At 40.3% G+C, this 23,952-nt stretch overlaps 1 protein-coding gene across 6 annotated transcripts in view; it reads right to left on the bottom strand.

Annotated features, from left to right (window-relative positions):
• The window catches only part of fgf13a (fibroblast growth factor 13a), an 87,576-nt gene that overhangs the window by 16,211 nt on the left and 47,413 nt on the right, over positions 1–23,952 (bottom strand). For 4 of the 6 annotated variants that reach the window (XM_069531769.1, XM_069531768.1, XM_020082546.2 and 1 more), the window contains one exon: positions 5,367–5,477. In XM_069531769.1, the coding sequence (XP_069387870.1) occupies positions 5,367–5,477 (111 nt within the window). Of the gene's footprint in view, positions 1–5,366; positions 5,478–7,867; positions 8,830–10,269; positions 10,403–23,952 lie in introns of those variants that run through there. The other 2 variants (XM_020082796.2, XM_020082632.2) reach the window with 2 other exon arrangements.

Raw genomic sequence — 23,952 nt, 5'->3', positions numbered from 1 at the left:
AAGAGATGGACAACAGAGACTTAGTATAAACATGGTACATCTTCATCTCCATTCAATACACTTACATGTAATAAATACTTGTTAGATGTAGCATTTAAAAATGGTGTTCAGGGCTGGGCAGCTTGTAACATGAACATATATATATATATATATATATATATATATATACGGTACAGGTGTATTTCAGCTAGAATCCAAGTTGAACTTGACTGAGGCAAGTGTAAAACTGCTATTTGTTACAGTTTCACTGCACAAACCAAAATAGGACAAATGTTACTGTAAGAAATTCAAGCTCAAGAGCACTGTGCCTAGCTGCTGAACTGTTGTATTCACCATTGAAGTGTTCCTTGTCCCTGTCCGAATGTAAGAGTGAGTTATCAAAACCAAACCACAAATAAAGGTAAGACATAAGCTCAGGGACTCAGCTACTCTCTCCCGAGGGTGTTTAAAAAAAAAAAAGAGGCAAAATCAGAGACACTGCTGATATGCTGATGTCGCTCACAATTGGATGTATTCCCGTAAGGCAACAATGTCATCGGCTCTGTTAAGCCTATGTTTTGCAAACAGATCATGTAAATGAATAAAATACGAAAACAAATTGTGTAGTATTTATAATAATGTAATTATTGTTATTTGAGTACCCTGCTGTCTAAAGGATCTACCAGTGTTCACTCTGTATCTAGCATTACATGTGAGTGTGGGAAGAGAAAAACTGTCACAGCTTTGTGCGCACTCATGCTCACACGAAGGCACGCACGATGTAAACCAGTCTGTTACCAGCAGAAGCCCAGTTAAGTACACCTCTTTCTAATTAATGTTGGCCTGTACTGTTTGTGTGTGTGTGTGTGTGTGTTTCATAAGATACTGCCAGGAAAGGCACAGGCTGAATAGAGGAAAGCACACAAGCGTCCACCTGAAAATCTGTAGCCATGCTTCTGTTCCCAAAAAATAATAAAACTTCTGTCCTATTGTTCTGACTGTTGGACACTCTCCCAAATATTGAAGCCATCACCACTTGAGTGGATTATTGCTTCATCCTTTTAATAGCTGCCACACAATAATAGTACCAAACACAGTAAATAACTACAGGACAGGACATCAGAGCATTCCTCTTAAGTTTGCCTCTTGATTATTAAGACTGTACATTATCACACTGGCAGAGAAGCTTCTGAATTTAGACACGTGAGAGGAGAAACAAAAGTAAATCCTTACATCAGTTAAGCTGTGAGTCACTGTGCCTTTACTATTATAGGTCCTCTTGTCGATCCACTTAGTAGATTCCTATCTGCAGACTCCTTTGAGCGAAGTGCACTATAGTGGCTTTCTGATGGGTTATTTCATCTGCCCTTTTCACTTTAACACTGCGGACCAGCTTCTCTCAGGCTTTCATTGTAAACAACAGCCATAGGAATGCATAATGTATTTACTTGGTGGAGTAAATGGGCATTTGCTGCAGAGACTTGGTTCAGCAGAAAGGCGTTTAAGTCCCAGAACCACTGGCTCTATGATTCTCCATGTTCTCTTTCTCTCTGCCTCTCTTCTCCCCCTCTATCTTTCCATCTTTCTCTGTTGTTACATCAGTGCCTGTTTTTTTGGTTCCTCACAAGCCACGAGAAAGATCTTTCTATCTGCCTGTCCATTGGGAACAGTTTAGTGCACTGAATGGTGCATTGGTTGATCTAATGTGAGATATTTCCTAAAGAGTCATTATGAGCTCCTTTCCGTTTCCCACCACTGTTTTTAATTATATTCCAAGATACAGTATGGTTGAGTTATTTGCTAAAAACTTTACATCACATTAAAAAAGCACTTTAACAATCCCGAGATGGCTCCCTGGGGAAAGACACGCACTGTCTAGACACTATCAAAATGACAGATTGGTCTATGTTTTTTGGACAGTATCTTTGGTGATGCCTGCTTTGGCAGCTATAAACAGAAGAAGCTGCCAGTAAAATGTATATCTCAAACAGATAAGACCCACTATTTACAACCTAAATATCTGCAGTATTTTGAGATGTACTGTACAGTAATCATGACCATTCAATGCGCTGTAAAAACTTTACTTGGTGTAGAGTGTCTAAATCTAAATGATCACTTAACTACTATAGTTCACAAATCACCTCAAACATTTTCTCATTAAAAGCTTTGGGGGGGTCCAAAAAAAAGCAGTCATTACGACACGACTACACCATTTTAGCACAAATTCTCCCTTAGAGGGGGAAAAGCCTGTAATACCATGTATTTGTTTATTATTATTATTATTTTGACACATGTCTTCTTGAGTTTTGCAGCCTTTTGGGAAGTTTGTTTCAGTGCTGCAGTGCAGAGGCTAATCGATTTCTTGCCAGAAGTTCATGCTCCCAGGTTACAGATGGTACTTTCAGCAAACATTCTCCACAACCATTTTTCAGATTGATCCATTCCTGATTTGCAGTGCACAGAGCTAGAGGGGCTGAGGAAGTGTTTTTGAAGGAAATATCTCGTCTCTAGTATGGCACACTGACATTTGCAGGCTTATTAAATTATAAATAAAATTAGGTTTTGATCAATTTTTTTCTAATATATTTTATAATGTTAGATTTGATGATTTGAGCAGTTCCTATCTTTATTATTACTCTTCTTCCATTGTGTCACTAACTGAGTTTCCTCCCTTTGTACTCTCACCACGAGGCACACACACTTCTGCAGACCTCTTCATTTCAGAAGGATTACCAGCCACTATACTGATGGAGATTTTCAAGAGGGGAAACTCAATTACTTCCTGCTCCTATAAACACCTGAGCACACTGAAGAGGGTGGTGGGGCTGCCACCCACTTGCAGACTTTCTTGGTGCAGAAAAGCACATGGAATCATCAGAAGGGGGGAGGAGGCCTGAGGGACAGTTATCACGATTGCTTGTCGTCTGTCTCCTAGTGTCCCTTTCACCCACTAACTAGTCTGGGAATCCTAACCAGTTCAGAGTGAAAATCATCCTGAATGTTCCCAGTAAGAGCTACTCACTTTTAAAACATTTATCCTATCTGTTCCCACTGTGGGCACAGCATGTCTGCAATTAGAGTAGCCTGAATACGACAGCACGACAAAGTATTGGAGCTCAAAACCAAGCTGCTGCGACAACATTACACAACACTTCTGTGGCCTGATGTTTAATTACATTGGTTCTTTGCATAAGGAAAACTGGGTTGCTTAAAGAAAATGTCAGGCTGAATAACTGGGTAAATAATGCAAGCCTATTCAGCATAAAAGCATTAAATGTGATTCGACTGCATAGCATAGTATGATTTGCATGGTAATATGATTTATATTACAGAAGAATGTGTAATTTGTAAACCCACATATTGTAGCTGAAATTTTGCTGCAAATGAGTAAAAGGATTTGGAGATGTCTTCCTGCCGAGTTTTTTGTCTCCAGATACCCAGTGGGTTTACTTGGTAGTGATGTAATGCAAGAGAATGGCTGACCCTACATAAAATGTGAGGGAATTCACAGAAATTTATGAGACTTGGATTTGTTATTTCTGCCATTCTTTGCTCTCCTAATGAAAATGTCACAGAAATATCAAACTTCTTTATTACCGCAGCCAAATAGCCAAAGTCCTCCCAGCAAGCCACAGAAGCAAAGATCAAGTCCTGTGTGTGGTTACGTGTGTGTACGTGTGTGTACATGTGAGTACGTGTGTGTGTACGTGCGCATTAGAATAGGTCCTCTCCCACCATCACAAGACACCAGAAGCTCCAAGAGGACTGTGCTCTCCGTCACCATGGAGACAAGTGCGCCCAGCGCCTAACAATGCTATTTTTGGAGCAGTGCAAAGAGCTTCACTCTATCTCCTCTTCCTATTCAGCAGTACTCTTTAATTTTTCTCTTCAAAAACTATTTTGGTTCCATCGCCGGTCATTTGTTTTGATAGTTGAAGTGAATCCCTGCAGCCATGATGGTTGGGGTTCTCATTATGTGATGTGAAGTATAATGTTGTCTGCGAGTATGTGATATTGTCAGCTGTTTTGCTCTGTGTCTTATTTAACTGTGCGATCATTTTATTTAGGAAACTAAATCTACACAAATTTAAAAGTATCGTTCTGCTTAGACAACGTCCCACTTGCACAGATCTGCTATTTATATATAAGATACACAGCCATCTCCACCAAGGGGCTAATTGAAAACAGAGGTACTAATTCAGAAGCTTAGCGTTGGGATTACACACCAAGCATTACATTAAAGCTGTTTCAGTGTGCCATGCAGATACTGTATTTCCCTCAGCAACATTGTTTTTGGAATGAGGTCAAAGTTGATTTCATGTACCTCACTAACAACTGCGCTGGTCTAATCTTTAAAAGCATGTGCTGTTAACGGCACTGTCTAATTATAAGTCGGTTAATATCTGCTGCATTGATACCGGACGAGTGGTTGTGCTGTTAATCTTCAGGGATCTCCTCTGTAATCAGTCTATTGGGAAAACAAAGTGCCGGTGGGTGTAGTGGCAGTGATAGGAATGCATCAATACATCATATAAGACCAAGCTGGCTCTTTCACCACAGAGGGAGCGTGTAGGAGAGTAAAAAGCTGATCATCATCTCTGCTCAGGTTACTACAGAATCCCTTTGATTAGATCATATTAAACAGCTTCTCAGTACTACAACGCTTCAAGGATTCAGTGAACGTTATCAAACCCAATACAAATAAATCTTAAAATCAATCAGTGGTTAATAATTTGATGTTAATGTTGAAATTGTGTTGATACTCCATTAGAAGGTTTGAACTAACAACAGAAATCTCAGTTTACTAAAATCGCACATTTGCACCTACTGTTGTTTGCAGTCGTTTGGTGATGGGGGAATGTGTGTTATCTCAAAGTTTACTAAATCCTGTCTTAGACTACATTTATTTTAAATAACCATGAAAAGCAGTATTTATTTATAATTTTAAATCATTTAACCTAATAATTAAATGTATAAAAAGCTCAAGGATTTAACACCTGAACACAGACTGGTGAGCCCACCCACTATGCCTTGTTAGTTGTTTTGCTGTTTGCAAACTTGCACTTTTAGTCACTTTTGTTTAAGTAAAATTCAGCCACACCGACAATTTCTTTGACAAGGTGTCAGTTAATTTGTAAACAACCCCTGAGTAAATGCTCAGTGAATATTTAGTAGGTAAAAGCTTTTAAACCAATGAGAATAGGTTTGGACAACAGCACATTGACCAACGATTCCAGTTAAACAGGACACACCAGCCCTAAAAGCTGATGCACACCTGTCAGTGTCGTACATTGGATTCTTTATAGCGAGATGAAAAGTTCCTCCTGATCAACAGTATAACATGGCAGTGAATTTATACAAAAAAAATTTGATTAGATTTCACTTACTGTAACCATTGTCTTCCTCCTTCGTTCCATCAATGGTTCCATCTGCCTGCAGCTGCAGGTGGAAACCTTGTCGACTGTACAGCTTCGTCACAATCCCCTTCAGCTGGGGCTCTGTAGAGGCAGAGAGGAAACAGAGAGGGAAGATATACAAGAATGAAACCACATTAAGTTGATAACATCAATGCAGTAACATGATGTTACACTTTCTAAAGGGACATTTGGAAGCTTCAGTTTCAATGAAATGCTTGTCGCCATTTCCTGGAGCCACAAACTCCAATTTAGTCAAAGGGTAGCAGGGCTGAGTAGAGCAGGGGTGGGAAAACAACAACTATTAGACTGACTGATAGGCTGAGACATCTGTCAATCAAGCTATGACCCAAGATCATTACAGAGAAATGAAATTCAGCTATCGAGAAATGGCCTTGTGGAGAAGAATTATATATTTTTTAATGGAATCCTGTATTTTTAGATATAGTTTTAAAGGTAGAATCTTGCAGCCATTTTGGGAGTTTAAATTAAAGATACTTTTCACATTAGCTCGACCACTGACAGTTATGTTGTTTGCTGCTTTATGAAACAAGAAGACTGATAAAGTCTCTGGTTTTGCTGATATCATATTCAGACTCCTGCTGATCTGCAGCCACTTTCCACGCACCATTTCATTCTCATTCTCCATGGGATATATAAACAAATACAGTAAGTCAACAGATGAATTGAAACGATTTAAATAACATTTATTTATATATTTTAATGAAACTGCAAGATCAGACACTGCAGTGAATATTCATTGAAACTGATATAATGTGAAGAACTGGAACAGAGGTGACTAAAAAAATTCTGTCCCTGTGGCTAGACAACAAATATGATCACAGATGAACGAGAGCAAATTGTATCAAGTCTAAAATGGCTTAGTTTTTCAATAAAATAAGCTACACTATTAGGGCATTACATCAATCATCTGTAGTCTAAAAGACAATAATTTTAAGTGGCAGAGCATTTACTTCTGAAGCGGCCGGGCAGCCTGTCTGTGTTACATCAGTGTAATGTCTGATAAGAGCTAAGTGCTCTCCATTCCCTGGTTACTGTCCCTGGTGGAGTGTTCTTTACTGTGGTTAACCACACCTTTCATCTATGCTTTCATCTCATTTACCCTTCAGCTCTGCCTTTCCTATCCTTACTAACTTTACTTCTACTATAAAGACAGTTTATTCAGTCGCATATTGTGTACTCAAGTCATCTTAATTTATTATGGTTATGACACTGAGGTGAGAAAAACTGTTTATTGAGTGGCGCATTAAGAAATGTAGACCTATACGTCAGCATGTACTGTGAACACAAAAGAGCATGTGATTGCGACATAAGCAGATAAAGGTACATACACCAGTCCACACTATTTTGAAAGATGCCAGTTTTTGTTTTTGGTGAGGCCCCATCTGTAAGTAACACTCAGACAACGCCTTCTACTTGGCGCTTATTGCTTCCTCCACAGGATAGAAATGGAAATTGGAAGTGAGAGTGGTGCAAAAACTGTTCTACTGTTGCATAAACAGACACCCTAACCTCCAGGTACTGTTATAAAACAACTTGGACGTGAATAAAGTGGCTGGAGCCGAGTAAAGTTTGGGAGAAAACGCACACAGCTGAATTTCGTGCCGTGCAAGGCTGTCGTCATGTCTATACACATCGTGAAACTGAGAAAAAAGGTGGCCTGTGGGCCTGAGGAAGATGTGATTAGATCAAATATGCAACTGTGGCGACTTCTGCACTGGATTTGTTAGGGAGTGGCTGCTACAGAGACACACTCCTGTCACTGCAAAAATAAGAGAGCTTTGAAGCCATGCTGGACCTGGGCTCATATGTGGAGGGATACATTAACTCTTCCATTTTTAGTGTTATAAGTACAAGTTATCATTTTACAAATAGTTTTGAAATCTAGTAACTTTATTGCATTTAGATAAATTATAATAATGTCAGAAACAAAAAACTTGTAGTCTGCTTGACATTGTGAATAAAAGTTTTGACCACATCAAGTTGGCTCTCTCACTCTCTCTTAAATATTACAAAGAAACTATATTCAATGTATAGTCTACTCAAATGAGCTGTACATTGGTCTTGGGAAGCTCATGAATCCATGTTGGAGACTGATGATACAAGAATCTTGAGTGAATATTTGAACAGTGAGAAATGAGTGGTGATGGTGAAGTTTTCACAAGCTATAATAATCACTGTTGTGTATAGTCCTCTTGTTCTGATTAACAAGACCTTGAAGTTAATATTTGCATCAGCACAGCCTGAGGTGCCAAATGTGACTTCTCTGTGGACAAAATTCACAAGGGAGCCGCCTTATTCTCCCACCAAGTTAGGCAGCGTCGATAACCTTATGAAATGTCATAGACATAAATTACATTTTGTTTAGATGTATTTTGGATTTTGTAGTAACACTCTGTTAAAGACAGTCAGTTATGGTGAGGACGTTAGCCTGATGAAACAGCACCACAGACCTGGCCGTCTCCTTCGCCTCTTCTTGGAACCAAAGAGTTTGACTCTGGAGAAAACGTTCAGTCGACTGGGTTTTTCACAGCTCCCTTTGGCTTTACTGGGGCTGCTCACGCAGCGGCAGGCATTAGACTTCTCCCGCTCCCTCGCCTGCCTCTTCTGCCGTATGAGGGAGCTGGCAATCGCTGCAGCCATGGCCAGTTTGGCAGCGCTTTGGAAAAAACAACTTGCGTGGAAATGATCACTCCCTTTGAATCCAGAAAACTGGATTCTGAAGGGGAAACGTCCAGGCGCGGTGGTAACAAGCTGAGGCAACTACAGCGATGCGTTAAATAACAAAGCAGAAAATGAAGAATTCACAGTCAAATAGTCCCAGCAGTGCGGTGAGGCCTGTTAGATGAGGTCCAGGCGAATCATTTTTTACTCAGGAATTGTCCGTTGCATGTCCGAGAACAGAAGTGAAACTTAAAAAATGAAAACCACACATTCCACCGTGATGCTGCGCAAAGACTTTCACCACAACGCGCCGCATGTTCCCCTAATTGTACCATTTCCTCAGCAGCACAACAAATACGCACAAACCCAGTCTCTGCTAGTAGCTTTGCATCATGACTCTAAACTACATGTGCAGATGGTGTTCGAGGAGGCAGGCAGTCGTGAGTTAAGCTCAGTGCGCAGCCATAGGATGGAAACACCTGTTTGCAGCAGCCGGGAGAGTGTTTGCAGTGCTCTCGTTTCTGGGTTCCCCCAGTCCCTCACTGCTGCTGCCAGAGAAGAGACCTCCACCGCGTTTGAGAAAGACAACGAGGATGTGAGCGACTCACTGAGGAACCTCCATCTGTTCCTCTGTCTTCTGCTGAAGAGAGGCAGCGCAAGGTAAAAGCAGGAGGCGCCTCGTCGTGGATGCAGTATCCGAGCGCAGCGCAAAGCACAGACTCAGCTGTTCTGCTGAGAGCATCCCACCTCCAACCTGGGGAATGAGCCGTGGAGGAGGAGGAGGAGGAGGAAGAGGAGGACAGGGATCCTCACTAGTGACACACAAACCCAGTCCATGTGCACAGTTACATTATCTCCATATAGGCTGTGATGTGGGATAATACATTTCAAGAACAAATGGGCGTAGTTGGAGAGGCAAAGAGGGAGAGACGCGAGAAAAGATGAGAGAAACCCACAAATTCTGGATATTAGATTAGATTAGACTGGACTTGAAGTCGCAATAAAGAAAGCTAAGCACTACTGATGCAGCTCAGCCGCTTTAACTGTAACCATCTCTATTTTTCACACTTAAATTGAACATCATACCTTTTGAACTAAATATCCAATATAGCTAATAATTAAAATATTTGGTTATTTATTAACTATTTTTCATCGACCTCTATAACAAGCGAGTATGAGGGATATACTAGCAGGTGTGTTACAGATTATTGTAGTGGAGGCCGGTGGATTTTTCTTGTAGCTAAAGAAAAATACAGTATATGAATGTCTGTTTTTTCCACCTTTAAGATGTCTTTATCCTCATGTAACTTTTAAACCAGGCTCCTATTGGTAAATTATGTATTAACATCAGCTCAACGCTGTTTTACTGACTATAACTCGCAGAGCAAAGTTTATGTTCTGGCTCTCTGTCCTCTCTCACCCTCTCTGACTGCTCCATCGCTCCTCAGCTCTTCCTCCGTCCTGGACTGACCACAGTGTACAGCCTAACCAATAGTGCCATCTACAGTCCCCACACAAAACTGTCCTAGACATTAAGTTCATTTCCTCTCATTTACACTTGAGCACTGTCAAACATAAGATTGTGATATTTTTTATTGTAGAACACACAGACCTGGACAGAGTATTTATTCAGCAAGAAGCAGGATGTGAGCTGATAATATCTCACACTACAATCATTATGAAGATTTGTTAGTTGTATGAAAAACATTATTATTGTTTTTGTTTGTGGGTCATTTTTGTTTTGTGGTTTTTCTTTTATTTACTTATTTACTTTTGTCTGCTTATTTCCTGATATAGCTTTTTATCATGCATATATATTTTTGAATTATTATGATAAGATTGTGGATGGTAGGTGTGGCACAGACAAAGCTGAAAGCAAATGTGCAGTAAATATCGTAAAAAGAGTAAAAATGTTTGAATGAAAACTCTGACAAAGGTGCTCACATAGTTCCTCTAAGGCCACCTACACTTCAGCACCACGGAGAGCTCCACGCCAGTTTACTATACCAGAAACACTGAAGTCAACATTTCTTAACTTAATACAAAATAAACTACCAGCACATCTAAAAACAATAAACACAATAATTCAATAGTGAGGAAGCTTGTGCGAGCAACACTTAAAACCTAGTTTGAAGCCAAACAACAACACAACAAATGCAAAGTGTAAATATAAATAGAACAGCAGCCATACCTGAAACAGTTTTTCTCAAGGGGAAAGTCATGGTTCGCTTCGGGTGATGGCTAAAAGCAGTGACTCGCAGTGATATAGTTGCAGTCCCCGGCTGTAGTGAAGTGTGGGCGAGTATAGTCTACTTGCAAATCAGCAAAGTTCAGACAACTGTTAGAGGCGCGGTGGAAAAGAGAAAGCATCGAGGCGTGGCCATCAACAGGAAGATCATTATAGGACATTAGCGACATGCCATTATGACTCCGAAAAAAGCTCATTAAAGATTCATCTCGAGGTTTGCTCCCTTCACTGCTTCTACTGCTGCTGCTGCTATGAGCTCCGTGCAACGGGGCAAGATTGAGGGAGAAAGTGATCGAAAACGCAGCCTGCACTTCCTTCCCAGGCCAGAGACTTTGCTCTCATGTTACAAAAAAAATGATGTAAAATGATCCGATAATGCGTTGACTAAACCGGTTATACAGGCCTGGTCACTTTGCACTGAAATATATCGATGTGCAATCAGTTGAGACAACAGTGTGCATTAGGAAGAGTGATGTTTTTACAAAGACAAAAAAAACTGTAAAGGAAGCTTTTTCAAATCATCCAGTTGAGACTGAAATCTACCAAATATGATGTGGGTTTATTTTTTACTACATAAATTTTAATAAAAAGCATGAGATTCGGTTTCTTAATTTGCTTTCTCACCTCTATTTCATATCACACTTACAAAATTCAGTAAGTGAATGCAGATGATGTTTTATGGCTGTTTGCAGATGCACTGTCAATAAGAACAGATTGAGATATGATGACTCTTAGTCGGCACTCCTGTGGGTCAGTCTACCGACTATGCGCGCCTGTGAACACTAGATGGAGCAAGTGGACCAAATATCAACAGCAGTGCATGGACCAAAAACCAAACAAGTCATTTTTAAATTCAACATAAAACCATCAGAACTTAAAGTTACCATTTTCCACATTGCTCTGTTCACATTAAATTAGCACCTATTTCAATCACTTCAACTTGTAAATGGGTTTGATTAAAAATAAAGATCATTGTGATTCAGAAAATATCATATAAACATCACTATTAAATATTCATGTAGTTTTTTTATGCATTGTCTGAGCTGTGCTCATACACATACTGGTGATATTGGAGATTGGGTGATAATGCTAAATGCAGTCGGCCATACACAATAAAGTACTTGCCCTCATAAAAGGTTAATTTACTTTTACTACTTGCTCATCTAAATCACTTGATAGGAATATAAATTGTTAATGGGGCCGGGATCAATACATTGATTTACAAAGGATGTGGTTTAAATAGCATGAGGTACACTGTGGAGATAAATGCATTTGTTTTCCCTTTCACTGCCATCGATGTTCTCCATAGATGGAGTGTAACCTTTAACCCCACACACGCTAAGAAAAGATGGTGGCCAGAGGTTGTTTCAAGGTTCAACTCGGCTTCATAGAATCATTATTGTCTTGGAAAACATCCGGAGCCACAGAGGCAACACTGACTGTGATAAAGAGTGGGAATATACAATATATATCAAGCAACACAAAATAAAATGTTTAATGCAGTATGTCATGATGAAATTTTACTCTCAAAGTCTTAAACATGCACAAGGCAAATACAAATCAATTAAATTCATTTGAAATATTAAATAATAACTATACTTTAACTATTATAACAGCTTACTTAAGTAACAGGGTAGAATGACTTAACATATGTGACTTAAACAGATTTTAGCTTCAGTCGTCCCACCACTGATAAACTGGTGCCATCACTCAAGTACAGTGTGGCTCTTTAGAACGATGGCTGGGTTTATCACCGACACTTAAGAGGACAGAGGGAGCTGATGAGAATCAGGCTGAATTGTACAACAGCAACACTTGAACACCTGAGATGATATCAAAGAAAGGACCAATGTGTACAGGCCTGATTAAGTCCGTCCTGCTACCAGCACTTTCCCAAGCAGCAGCCAAGCTGGAGTAAAGATACAAAATATCATACAATGGCTTAAGTGGAGCTGGTAAGATAAGCAAAGGACTGAGACAAATTTCATAAAAATAGTAAAAATCTTACATATTTTCACAATTTTTATACTAAATTCTTTGAAGCAAATATAGCTCTAGTCCTCTTTTGTCAAGTGGAAAAGGACTGTATATGTAGATTTGACACCTTGCTCATTGGTGATTGAAGGTTTGGCAGCTGCCGAGAACATCATTCATGGACTTTGACCTTGCAGGTATAGAAGATAATACAATAAAAGCATAATCTCCTAACCCACAAAAATTGTCTGTCTCAACAGACATGAGTGACCTCTAGTAGATTCAAATAATGCAAATAAGAAAGAAAACCAAGAAATACACACACATGCTTTGGTTAATTGTATGGCAATGTATCAAGGGGGCATTAATTACTCTTATGCTCCAGAATGCCAGTCTACTGTGACCTCCCAGGGGCACCTTCATAGTACTGGAGTCACACACACGCACACATGCACATGCACACATGCACACACACACACACACACACATATGGGGTGAGAAAATAATAGGGAATGTCTAAAGCCATTCAGTTCTATAAAGCAATCATGCATAATGCCCAAAACTACAAATATCAATCTGTTTGCATTACCTTAACACTTCATTGCTAAAACGTGTTTAAGAAAGAGGACAGTGAAAAAGTCAAGTGCTGCCGTAGATGTAGCACTTAATCATCCATATAAAATTAACTGTTCATATTTCTATGAAAAACACAAGTCAGTCTTCAATTACACAACAAACAAGGACCGCAAGACTTCCGACAGACCCAGTGTCCCAGCACCCTGCTGCTCATTCTACCTCCGGTCACTAGAGAGCAGACCTTCAGAGGAAAAGAGAGACCAGCCTCTGTGCTGCCAAGGTTGAGCACTGTGATGACCTTTGTACTATTAAACACTGCCAAACAATTAAAGCTATCTCTTCTTACTAATAACCTGAGGCTGTCGAGGCAACACCCAGAGTTTAATGAATATTTTATATTCAGCGGGAAAGGAGTTTGCCTCCAAGGGCAAACACTGAATAAGTGGGGAGGTCAACCTGCTCATGGTGCTTAATAGAGGGCAAAGGATCCAGCCACTGATTATATTGAGATATTTATAAATATTTTTCTATACCTTAGCTCATGTACTGCAATAAAAAAAAAATTTTTTGGTGCATAGTGAGGAGATGAAGTGACATATCATCAGAGGAGAGGGGAATGATCATGATAAGCTGAAACCATTCAGCCTTTTGGCAGCATTCTGCTGGCTGTCTGCTCATTGTGTGTGCTGGTACAGTAAATCCACCACAACAGTCAATTGCAGCATGCTGGGCCACCAGTGCTATAGTGATACCATGCGTTACCATGGAGACTGCACATACGTAAGAGAGGGTGTGTGTGAAAGATAAAGACAGAAAGAGAGAATGCGTATGCTGAGAATGGGGGTTGGGTATTGCAGAAGAGGAAACCAGTGGAGTTTCCAGTAGAGGAGGGGGATACAATACAGTCATGGCTGACTAGCAGACCCATGGCAATGATTGTATGATTTATCCTGCAGCTCCGGAGCCAGAGGGCTGTGTTCAGTTCAAGAAAGCAAAGAGTCAGTAGACTGAAACTAGAGGACACAAGTGCCATTATTTCCCTCAGCGGGTAAAGCAGGATGATCTCCCTCATGGGGACCAACAAGCTGGCGGAGTGTAGAGTAAGTGCCCAGAGCTCCTCAGTGGGAGCTATGCATCAGTGAGGAACAACTTTCTCTACACTGAATGTTAAATATAGACATTAAGGGTCATGATCTGGGCTGCTTCATTATTTGGTTCTTATCCTGTGTTTTGCACTTTTCATTTACTGAGAGAACAATTTACTAACAGTGAAAACAGAACATTTCTTTTCGAAGAGATTAATTCGGAATTATAAACATGAATATCTGAGCTGCATGCACCGCATTAAACTACCACCACCCCACCTCACTTTAAAATGCTAAAAATAATAATAAGGAGCAGACAGAATGCCTGGCAATTGTCGTCTAACCTCTAAAAACTGGCTTCAAAGTCTTTGTCTGCTGCTGATCAGCGCTGCCATATTTTGTCTCACACAGAAAGTAACGGCAGAGCTGTTTTTACTACCTGGGCCAAAGGAACACAACTCTATTTTATACATCACTAAAAGTTAAATATGGCACTGAAGCACAGAACTGAAGCCATTTCAGGGGCTGAGCCTCCGCCAGCCACTTTGGAACAGTTTGTCTGACAATGACACAAATTGTTGAGGAGGTGCGGCGCTGAATCACTTTCCTCCATTGGATCTTTATTTGCAATCTGCTGCTTAACGACTAAATGCGAGACTTATAAATATAACATAATGTAAATAATATGATTCTATACAATACCACATCCTTCCACCAGTTAATGTGGAAATCCTTTCAGTTGTTTTTGTGTATTTTTTCTTACAAACAAATGAACCCAAAAAAAATACAGAGGGGGGTGAATACTTTGGTGAAGGTAAATAGGTCCAACTATCTGTAACAATCATACAGTTGCATGATTGCAGAGCTTTGAGTATGTTATCATTCAAACTGTGAGTTATTTAAGAAGTACAATTTGACCTGAGTGTTTCTAAGTGTAGTTAAAATAAGCTGTCCCCCGGTATAACTTGGTACAACTTTGACAGAAATTACTGAATGGAACGCCGCAAATACACTGGTGAATATTTTCACACAAGCTTACCTCGACAAGCTGTCACCTCTTAATTTAACTGCATGTGAAGAACATCATTTAGCTTAGAAGCATACTGTTGAATTTCACACGGCATGGCCCCGTGCTCTTTATGTATGTATGCGTATGTATCTCTGTGTGTGTATGTGTGTGTGTGTGTGTATATCTGTGTGTGTGAGAGAGAGAGACTAGGCTGTAATGACGTGGAGAAATCTCAATCAGAGGCACCAAACGGTGTGTGAAATAGCCAGTGCTCAGACAGCAGCCAGCTCAGAATGACTAATGCTGTAGCAGCGATGTGCTCTCATTACCCTCAAAGAGTGTAAAACTACAGACCACAATGTCTCTCTCTCTCTCTTTCTCTTGTCCTCTAACCAGCTGACTAAGGGTTAGTGTTGGGCTACTAAGGGTTAGTGTTGGGCTATGGTTATGGTTAAGACTCCAGGAAATGATTGTCAGTAGAGTCCCCAAAGGTGACACATGACAACAGGTGTGTTTGTGTGAGAAGTGTAGGTATGACATGTGTTGTGGGGACCTAGACCTGTTTGCGGGGACTTGTTTTAAGGTTACTCAAATAGTCAATGTAATCTCCTCTGAGGTCAATGAGATGTGACTTTGTGTGGATTTGCAGTGTAAGTGAATGTGTTGTAAGCAGAAGGCAGGTGGATAAAAATAAACAGGTGAACAGCATTGTGTGCAGCAGTGGTGGGTGGCTTCATGGTTCTTCAGAGTCCTGCAGCCAATCTTTTCTTCCACAGCTCAATCATCCCAGGTCACTTTTTCAGTTTCAGAAAGAACGCTGCAACCAGCATCACCACAGGCCCAGCATGGCACTCCATAAAGGTAAGTTTAGAGGGGGCAGTCATCTGTGATGCTACATTACTATTCCATCAGCCGTCTGAGTCAGGGCAGGTGGAAGATGAGATCATACAGCATGATGTATGCACACAACCACTTGAGTATGATATAACAGACAAGCCCACATACATACATATACAACAGATGCACACATGTACCCACAGGCAGCGAGACTGCCAAAGCTAATGAGTCTCCAAATAGCTGTTATCAGAACTACATCCAGCATTGAGTCAAGTGTGGGAGATGGTCCCTTGCCAAAGATGGTGAGTCAATGGTAGCCCTTTGGCATTATCCATTATGGTGAGAAAGCATTTAGGAGTTGAAATTATAAATAACAAAATCACTTTTATGCTCTTTCAAGTTTTTCCTCCTCCATTAAGCAGAATGCATCCAGGAAATGGGTTTTGTCACAGTGAAGAGGGACATCTGCTATCAAAGAGAAATCAAGGAAATGTGCTGCAGCTAAAATGTAGACACTCAGACTTTCTGAAAGTTTGGATTAATAACTCCAATCTAATTATATCCTGTCTAGCAAGAGTGGTCTTAGTCCCAGAATACAGTAAAATGGTGTGATGTTGTCCTACATATCCCTTCCAGTATGACACATCAAGGAAAGGAATGGAGTGAGATTAAAGGCATCATTTCAGACACCAGCAGGCTTAAACTGTCAACTTAGTGATGGAGACAAAGGAAGCTCTGAGACTCGCACAAGAGCACAAGGTCACGTTTGCTTCTTTTTTAAGAGTTGCTAACTTAGGACACATTGTTGTCTTATGTGATAGACACTTCCTCAGAAGGATGATGAAAGAACATACTGTGCTTTTCTTAAAAAAGCCGGACTGCAGCTGACACGTTTTTTTTTTAGATTTATAAATGACAAGGAAACAAGGTGTGAAATGTGAAAACACCTTGTTTCTCTTGTTAGAAGAAACAAATCGAGGTATTTGTCCTCTGTTTTATGCAGGTGTTTGTAATAAGCTCAGTTCTTAGCCAATAAATAGATCCCTGTCCTCAGAATAACCGTAAATATTATGCAATGAGGTCAAATGTGCAGTGCAGTGAACTGCATGTGAACAGTAATGAAGCTCATTTTAGTACGACCACTCTCCTGCCTCTGATGCACTTCCTGGAGGAAAGGGTTGGAGCTTCCCCCTAAGTGGCACAGTGATGTCTCATGATGCCCGACTGCAGATCAGAGAAACACATGCAGGGTGCAGAATGCTTCTTCAGCTGTTGTGTATACAGTAAATGATGAATGGTTGTGTATGCATTTCAAGCCTATGGTACTCCCGTTGCGGTTAAATGATTATAAATATTTGTGAGAAAAAAATAATCAGAACGTGTGTACAGATGCCAACGTGATTGGATGGTTCAGATTGGCATGGATTATTCCACTATACTTAAAACCCCAACGTGTGAGGTGGAACAGATCGGCTAAGCTGGAAGTGACACGACAGGAGACATGACTCAACTGACGGTAGTGGGTGGGTAAATAGGTCATGTTCCCTACCCAACACAGAGTATCCCACTTTTCACTTTCATCCCCTGTGCTTGTTAGTGAAGTCGGCACTCAGAGAAATCAATGGCCTCATAATGACATGGATGGTAGTGGACCAGCGTTTGGAACATAATAGGAGGGAGGAGCTGTGAAGCGCTGATAGAGAACCCTACAGAGAGGTATGAGAAAAGTAGGCCAAAACTCAGCAGTGAAGCAGTGATGTGGTTTGTAGCAGGCTTATAATATAAAATGCAACACTATTACAGGACAGCAATGGACTTGTGAAATCATAATGAAATCACCACTCATAATACATTGTAATCTAATCCCATTGCCTGCATTACACTACTGTAAGACATTAATACCAGCCACTAACCAAAAGCTTGGTAACCACAGTCAAGAAGGAGGACTTTGACTAAACTACAATAAACTACTACACAAATCATTTTCTTTTTGTTTCTCTGTGCTGGACCCTGTAGTGAATCTGCAGTCCTGTCCTTTTATTTTGAAAAGCTTCATAGATATTAATATGAATCAAAAACATATTGCAAGGTGTCAGAGAAAAAATATCTATTGATGCTAATGTCAAGCTAAGGCTACTGAATTATTATCATACCGTCCCTTTAAGTCTGAGTTGTGCCAAACCATTTCTCACTACAAGTGTCTTGAACCAAAGATAATTCAAAAAAAGTCTGACTTGGCAAATGACATGATTCAACATGCAATTGAAAGCCTATTGGGGACTGCAGCATCACTCATTCTCTGCAGGGAAGCCAAATAAGTGACCGTTGTGTTTGTTGGTTATCATCGCATCGTCATCTCTTTAAAAACATATTTTGAGAAGCTTATGTGGTGCAGAGCACATTCAGAAATTTAAAGTATCAGTAGCTGAGCAGCAAAACTAAACTACAGGTTCAAATTTTAAAGTATGAATTTGTCAACAATGTTACAGTTTCGTATCTTTGTAGACATAAACAAAAAACACATAATGTAACAGAAGTGGATCTAAAGAATTTTTCAGTTTTTAAGGTAACTACCTCCCAATGCAGCCAGCTGACTCTTCACATCAGAAATCTGACTATTTTAAAAAGCAGCGCAGCATCTTATATTTTTGCATCCCTTTGATTTGAGTTGTGAACAGTTAAATAGGAATGATCCATGTGCAATATTCATGCATTCTCCAATTCTGCTGGCTTTATGAAGCCATCAAAAAGGATGGGGGGGACCCAAAAGATCCAAAGGCAACACCACAGACTCCTTTCTACAGTGTGTGTGTGTGTGTGTGTGTGTGTGTGTGTGTGTGTGTGTGTGTGTGTGTGTGTGTGTGTGTGTGTGTGTGTGTGTGTGTCCAGCCGTGATGAGGGAGCCGGTCTGGAGGATTTCAAAGTAGTTGTGCCTTTACTTCTGAAAGATATTGTCTGACTCGCCTGTCTATTGTCTGAACACAAGATTTATTGTACAGTAAAATATTTGTCTCTGTGTATATTTGTGTGTGTCTTCTGGCATCGGTAGAGGAATAAAAGTACTGTAGAGTAACGCCTCTGCATTTTTTAGTCCTGCTCTCTTATGGATACTACACTCCTGATTCTCAGCACTTTTCATGCAGTCATTATTTCTCTCTGAGCCTTTTGCTAGACTCTTGATAAAAGAGTGCCACAGGTATAAATGATAAATGGCTGTATACAAATTTTTTGTGGTGCTACATTAAAAAGATTATAGGATTTTGTATTTACCTAAAAACTCCAAATGTGTATTCAGCAGGTGTACAGACCTATTTCTCTTCATAAAATCTGCATTCCAGGTCCTGCCCATCTACAGTAGCACAGTTCATAAGAAATTGATATTGTAACCCACTAATTCAAATGAGTAGGTACTGTACGTTTAGTTGTACTTGTTAATGGTTATTATGGGCTGTTGCCTGGACTTCAAAATACAAACAATTAATCAGCAAGCACAAAAAGACATGTTGTTTTAATTTTCAAGATAATAGATTAGATGAATGTAACACTTGGGAATACAGATGTGATTTAGAGTGGCTGATGACTTTGAACGGCTGTAAAGGGAATAAAAGCAGAATATCCTTTGCTCTCTTTGGGCTCACCCTCCAATCAGACCCTGCAGCCAGATCGACCCCTGTGGCATACAGCAGGTCAGAGGTTAGGCTTTATCATGATTAATCAATGATTGCACTGAGCCCTCTGCTACCAATTGAAAAATCGGTGTAAATGACCTCAGCCCATATTACGTTGCTAAGGCTAAGTTCCTGCTGTAGCACAGCTGCTGTGGTGTTTCGTGTCTGGAACTCAGTCAGTTTACTGAGTAGCCGTCACAAACCTTTTCTACAAGTCAGAGCAATCCTCTCTTAGTGCTGCTGTGTCAGATTTTTACCACAAAGAAACATCCCTGAATCTCTAGACATGACTTCGGATAAACACTGTCATCCACTGTCAAGTGTGTGTGTGTGTGTGTGTGTGTGTGTGTGTGTGTGTGTGTGTTTGCGATTGAGAAGATAACATGAGGAGATTAGGACATATTAACCAATGCTTTGGCTTTCAGGAGCATAGATTAGTGACGGGAGGCTGCGTGACACTGGCCTGTTGTGATGATGGTTTATGTGCTATCATCAGTGTTGCTGAAAGACGGCCTCTCTGTCTGTCTGATTGCTGCCCATTACATCATTCTGAACATGCATCTGAGGCCTGTGACCTCTTACTCACATGCATCAACAGAACAGAGTCAAGAGCACATTCCTGGTATTAACGAGTACAGTGAAGAGGCACCATTTTACTATAGCACGCAATCCACTTAAAGTCACCTCTCTTTGATTTAATCACTTTGAGCTTTCATAACCTTTTGAACTCGTGATTTTTTTTTTTCATTTTTGTCCTCCCTTCATTCTGAGTGTGTGTGAGGGAGAGGGACAGAGAGAGGAACAAAGGGAGACAGCTGTCAATGTACCCTAGCAGGGCTTGATGAGATGTGCAACGTCAAATTATTTCTCCAGCCAGTGGATTAGGGAGCGACACTAATGTATGCCATGGGTCCATAGGTCCCAGAGACAGACAAGTGCATTCACACAATTCTTCAAATCTAAAGTGGACATATGTGCCAGACACTTCATAGGCGGAGAGACAAATCACCAAAAGAATCTTGCATATTAAACTTCCGCAATGCAAAAAATGGCGATTGCATGAGCGAATTCCAGCCCCTCCCCTGAAACAGCCAATCATCTGCTGAAGCAGGAAACTTTGCACTCCAAGTGCAACTGATTGTGGAACCAAGTGCAGACAGACTTCAAGTAAACATGGAAGAGGTGGTTATCAAGACTTAAAAGTTGTGTAATGCATTAACTATATATTATTATTATTATTTTAAATACATAAAATGCCTTCGTTCAAGTACTTTGGTGGGATGAGCTGATGATGTGAAGTTATAACATTTGGTGTAAACTTGACAATCTTCTGCCCCTATTCCCCATTCATTTAGAAAGGGCCCTGGCCCTGATGCAAGATGGCTGTTGAGTCGGATGTAGTGTTTTTTATAACTTAAATTTGGGGCTAGTTGCTATATGACCTGAACTATCCCTTTAAGGATGAATTTTGTCAGAAGAATCTGGTATGTTGCACAGACCGCACAATGCAGGACCTAAATACAAAAGTAAATGTCTTCATTGCTACAGTCCATATACATTTGTATGTGAGCAAGCTTTCTGCTTTGTCTCAGCAACATCTGACAGCTGAGGTTAAGCACAAGATGCAACACCTCCATGCTGTTGTTTATTCAGTCCAATGCACCAGCCTGTCCCGCTCTCCGGCGCTCGTATGCATGCTGTAAAATTAGATTTGAGTCTGCGATAATGACTTACGGGGGCCGCTGTTCCCTGCATACTGATGAAAAACATCCGACCAAGGGTGTGTGTATTTGTTTGTGTGTATGGTGTGAAAGATCAGGAGGAAAAAGGCTGTACGCCTCAGGAGCGCTACAATCTGCTGGAGATTGTTTGAGGTAAAGGGCACGTCACACAGGTCAATTGAGTTACTTACATCAGTGCTCATTTGAATAACACCTGCAGAGGGTAATGTTCACCTCCGTGGACAGAAACACATACTGGAGGGAGCTGATGTCTGTCAACTGACAGGGAGTGATTGAGAGGGAGCAGTGCTTGTCAGTTTCATTAGCAGTGTGCATTATTTACATCCATCGATTGTTCAGGAACATGCATCTACATTAACCTTGTGAGATAACACAGGGCTACTAATGGACACTTTTTTTTTTCTTTCACTTGTGTATTTGATATACCTTTGTCCATAGTTTTTAACGAGTTGGGTCATTTCATTATGAAATATGAGTTATGGGTTATTCTGTAATCATACTACAAAGTACAACCAAGCTCTACAAGCTCCCCAGAAGGTAAATATAGTTACTGGCATTTATATTAAAATGACTAAATCACATCCAGAGCAGTGTTGATGATGTAGGAAAAAGGGTCAAGTTGGAGACAAGTTAATGGAAGCTAAAACATGGAGAGTGCAGGAAGTGGAGGAGAGGTCATGGCGCGCTAATGTAATGGATTTCATATTTGCTGTCTGCAATTTTGCAGTAACAAACTCGTCTTGCTGTTTGTGTTATAAGCTCCCTTGCTTTCTCTGTATTTGAGATCCTCAGTAAGTGACTCCGTGTTCCATCGGGATGCAATTTGATGGGATCACAACACTGTTTCTGAAGACAGCTAAATCTGCTGGCGATGCAAACAAACTGTGGCATCATCTGTCAAGTCAGAACATCCACTTCTAAACTGCAGTGGTTTCCTGTCAGTTCCCAACTCAGCCAATCGTGATAGATCAACTTTTCCCCAAGTTTATGACTCCAAGATCTCACATCACATCAAACTACTCAATGATAAAAATGAGTTGTGACAGCACCCTTTTAAATAGTTTTTGGTATGTTGCAGTCTATTTTGTTGCAGACCTGTTCCAGACCTCCTTTATTGTTCTCTAATGCAATAATGATGTCGGTTGGTGGATTATGTCAAACTGGGGTGAAACATGAGAAAATCTGTGAGCAGAAGTGTAGAAAAGCAGATTAAACAGCCCTTATTATACCATTGTAGTGATTAAATATATAACTCTGATGTTAAGCTGTTTTTAATAGTAGCTGCTGTTGCAAAGTTGGTGTGGTCGTTACACAGCACCCAGATCACACACTCAGCATTAAATTGGCTCAGGCAACTGTGGAATACCCTGGACACTTTCTGTCTAACATTGAGAATGAAGTAAATAAACTGTCACTCCCTCTCTGTCTCTAATATGTTTCTAGTTCAGCACACAAAGATTCAGCCAAGAGAGGGAAACAGAAAAAAGTGGCTGGCGAAGCATTTTACAACAACTTTTCACCAACTTCTGGCAAAATCGCTGTACAGTGTTTTCTGCATATGTGGAGGACAGCACAACTATTCTCGTCCTTCATCTGGGTTTCATCAGGCTCGCTAAAAGAACCAAGCTGTCTCTGGGGCTGGCAGGCGACATGATGGGAGAAATTGGGTGTCTGCATGAATCCAAGCCAACATTAGCCCTGGCCAGCAGCCTGGCATATTACTTGGTGACCCCCTGAGATGAAACATGTAAGGACTTTACGTAATCGTGCCAACACCCAAGATGACCCTCCAACTGTCTGTATGTGTCTGAGCCAAACTAAACTCTTGGTCTCTTCTACTTTGATGCTTGGGCAGCTCTGGAAATGAGGGGGTCTGAGGAACTTTTTAGGTCATGAATGTGCAAAATGCAATTTTTAGTGACTTTTCTATCTTTAGTGTCAGGGTGCCACAATTAGGCAAGTTTGACAAGTATAGTATAGTAAGTAACTATATGCGTACAGTATGACATTTTCGAAAGGGATACCTTAGTTTGGGTATTAAATCTGCCAAAGAGGTTATGTTTTCATCTCCATTTGTTTATTTAGTTTGCACGATTACACACAAACTACTGGATTCCCACGAAACTTGGTGGAATGTGGTATCCGTTCTACCAAGTGCCATTCTACAGTTGTAGTTTAAGAATTGTGATTGGGACATTAAGTGGTTAAAACATTAATTCCATAGTGTTCTCTGCTGGACAAAATCTGTTTATTAAACTAAATGTAAATGACCTCAATCACATCTTTGGCATATCTAGTCCTTTGCAAATTCCTATTGCATTGATTAAGAGCTGACATATAAGACAATATCTAAAAACTGGCATTTGTCTAATAAACATTAACAGCATGCAGAGGAATAAACCAGGATGCAAGTGAGTTACACACTCTAATATTTGAATTTGGCTGATTAACATGGTGTCAAACCACCATATACGACCCTGGATACCACAGGCTGTTGGATAAAGGCATCAAATAAGGCTTTACAAATAGTTTGGATGACAAAAGGGAAAAGATTTAAGCATTTAGTTGCTGCTTTTTGTCTCACAATTAAGTACATGCAGTATACATCACATCTGTTTTAGTCTCATGAGTAAACACTAAAGGAAAAAGAAGCACAGAAGGGGGAGAGTGGGAACAGTTGGTACCAGTGAATGTCTGTGTTTGTGACGGGGAAAAGAGGCAAGCTGATGAATAAC

The sequence above is a fragment of the Paralichthys olivaceus genome, chromosome 9 (assembly GCF_024713975.1).
Source record: "Paralichthys olivaceus isolate ysfri-2021 chromosome 9, ASM2471397v2, whole genome shotgun sequence".
NCBI classification, from domain to species: Eukaryota; Metazoa; Chordata; class Actinopteri; order Pleuronectiformes; family Paralichthyidae; genus Paralichthys; species Paralichthys olivaceus.
Note: the sequence above shows the minus strand (reverse complement) of the source record. Positions and strands in the feature narration are given on the sequence as shown.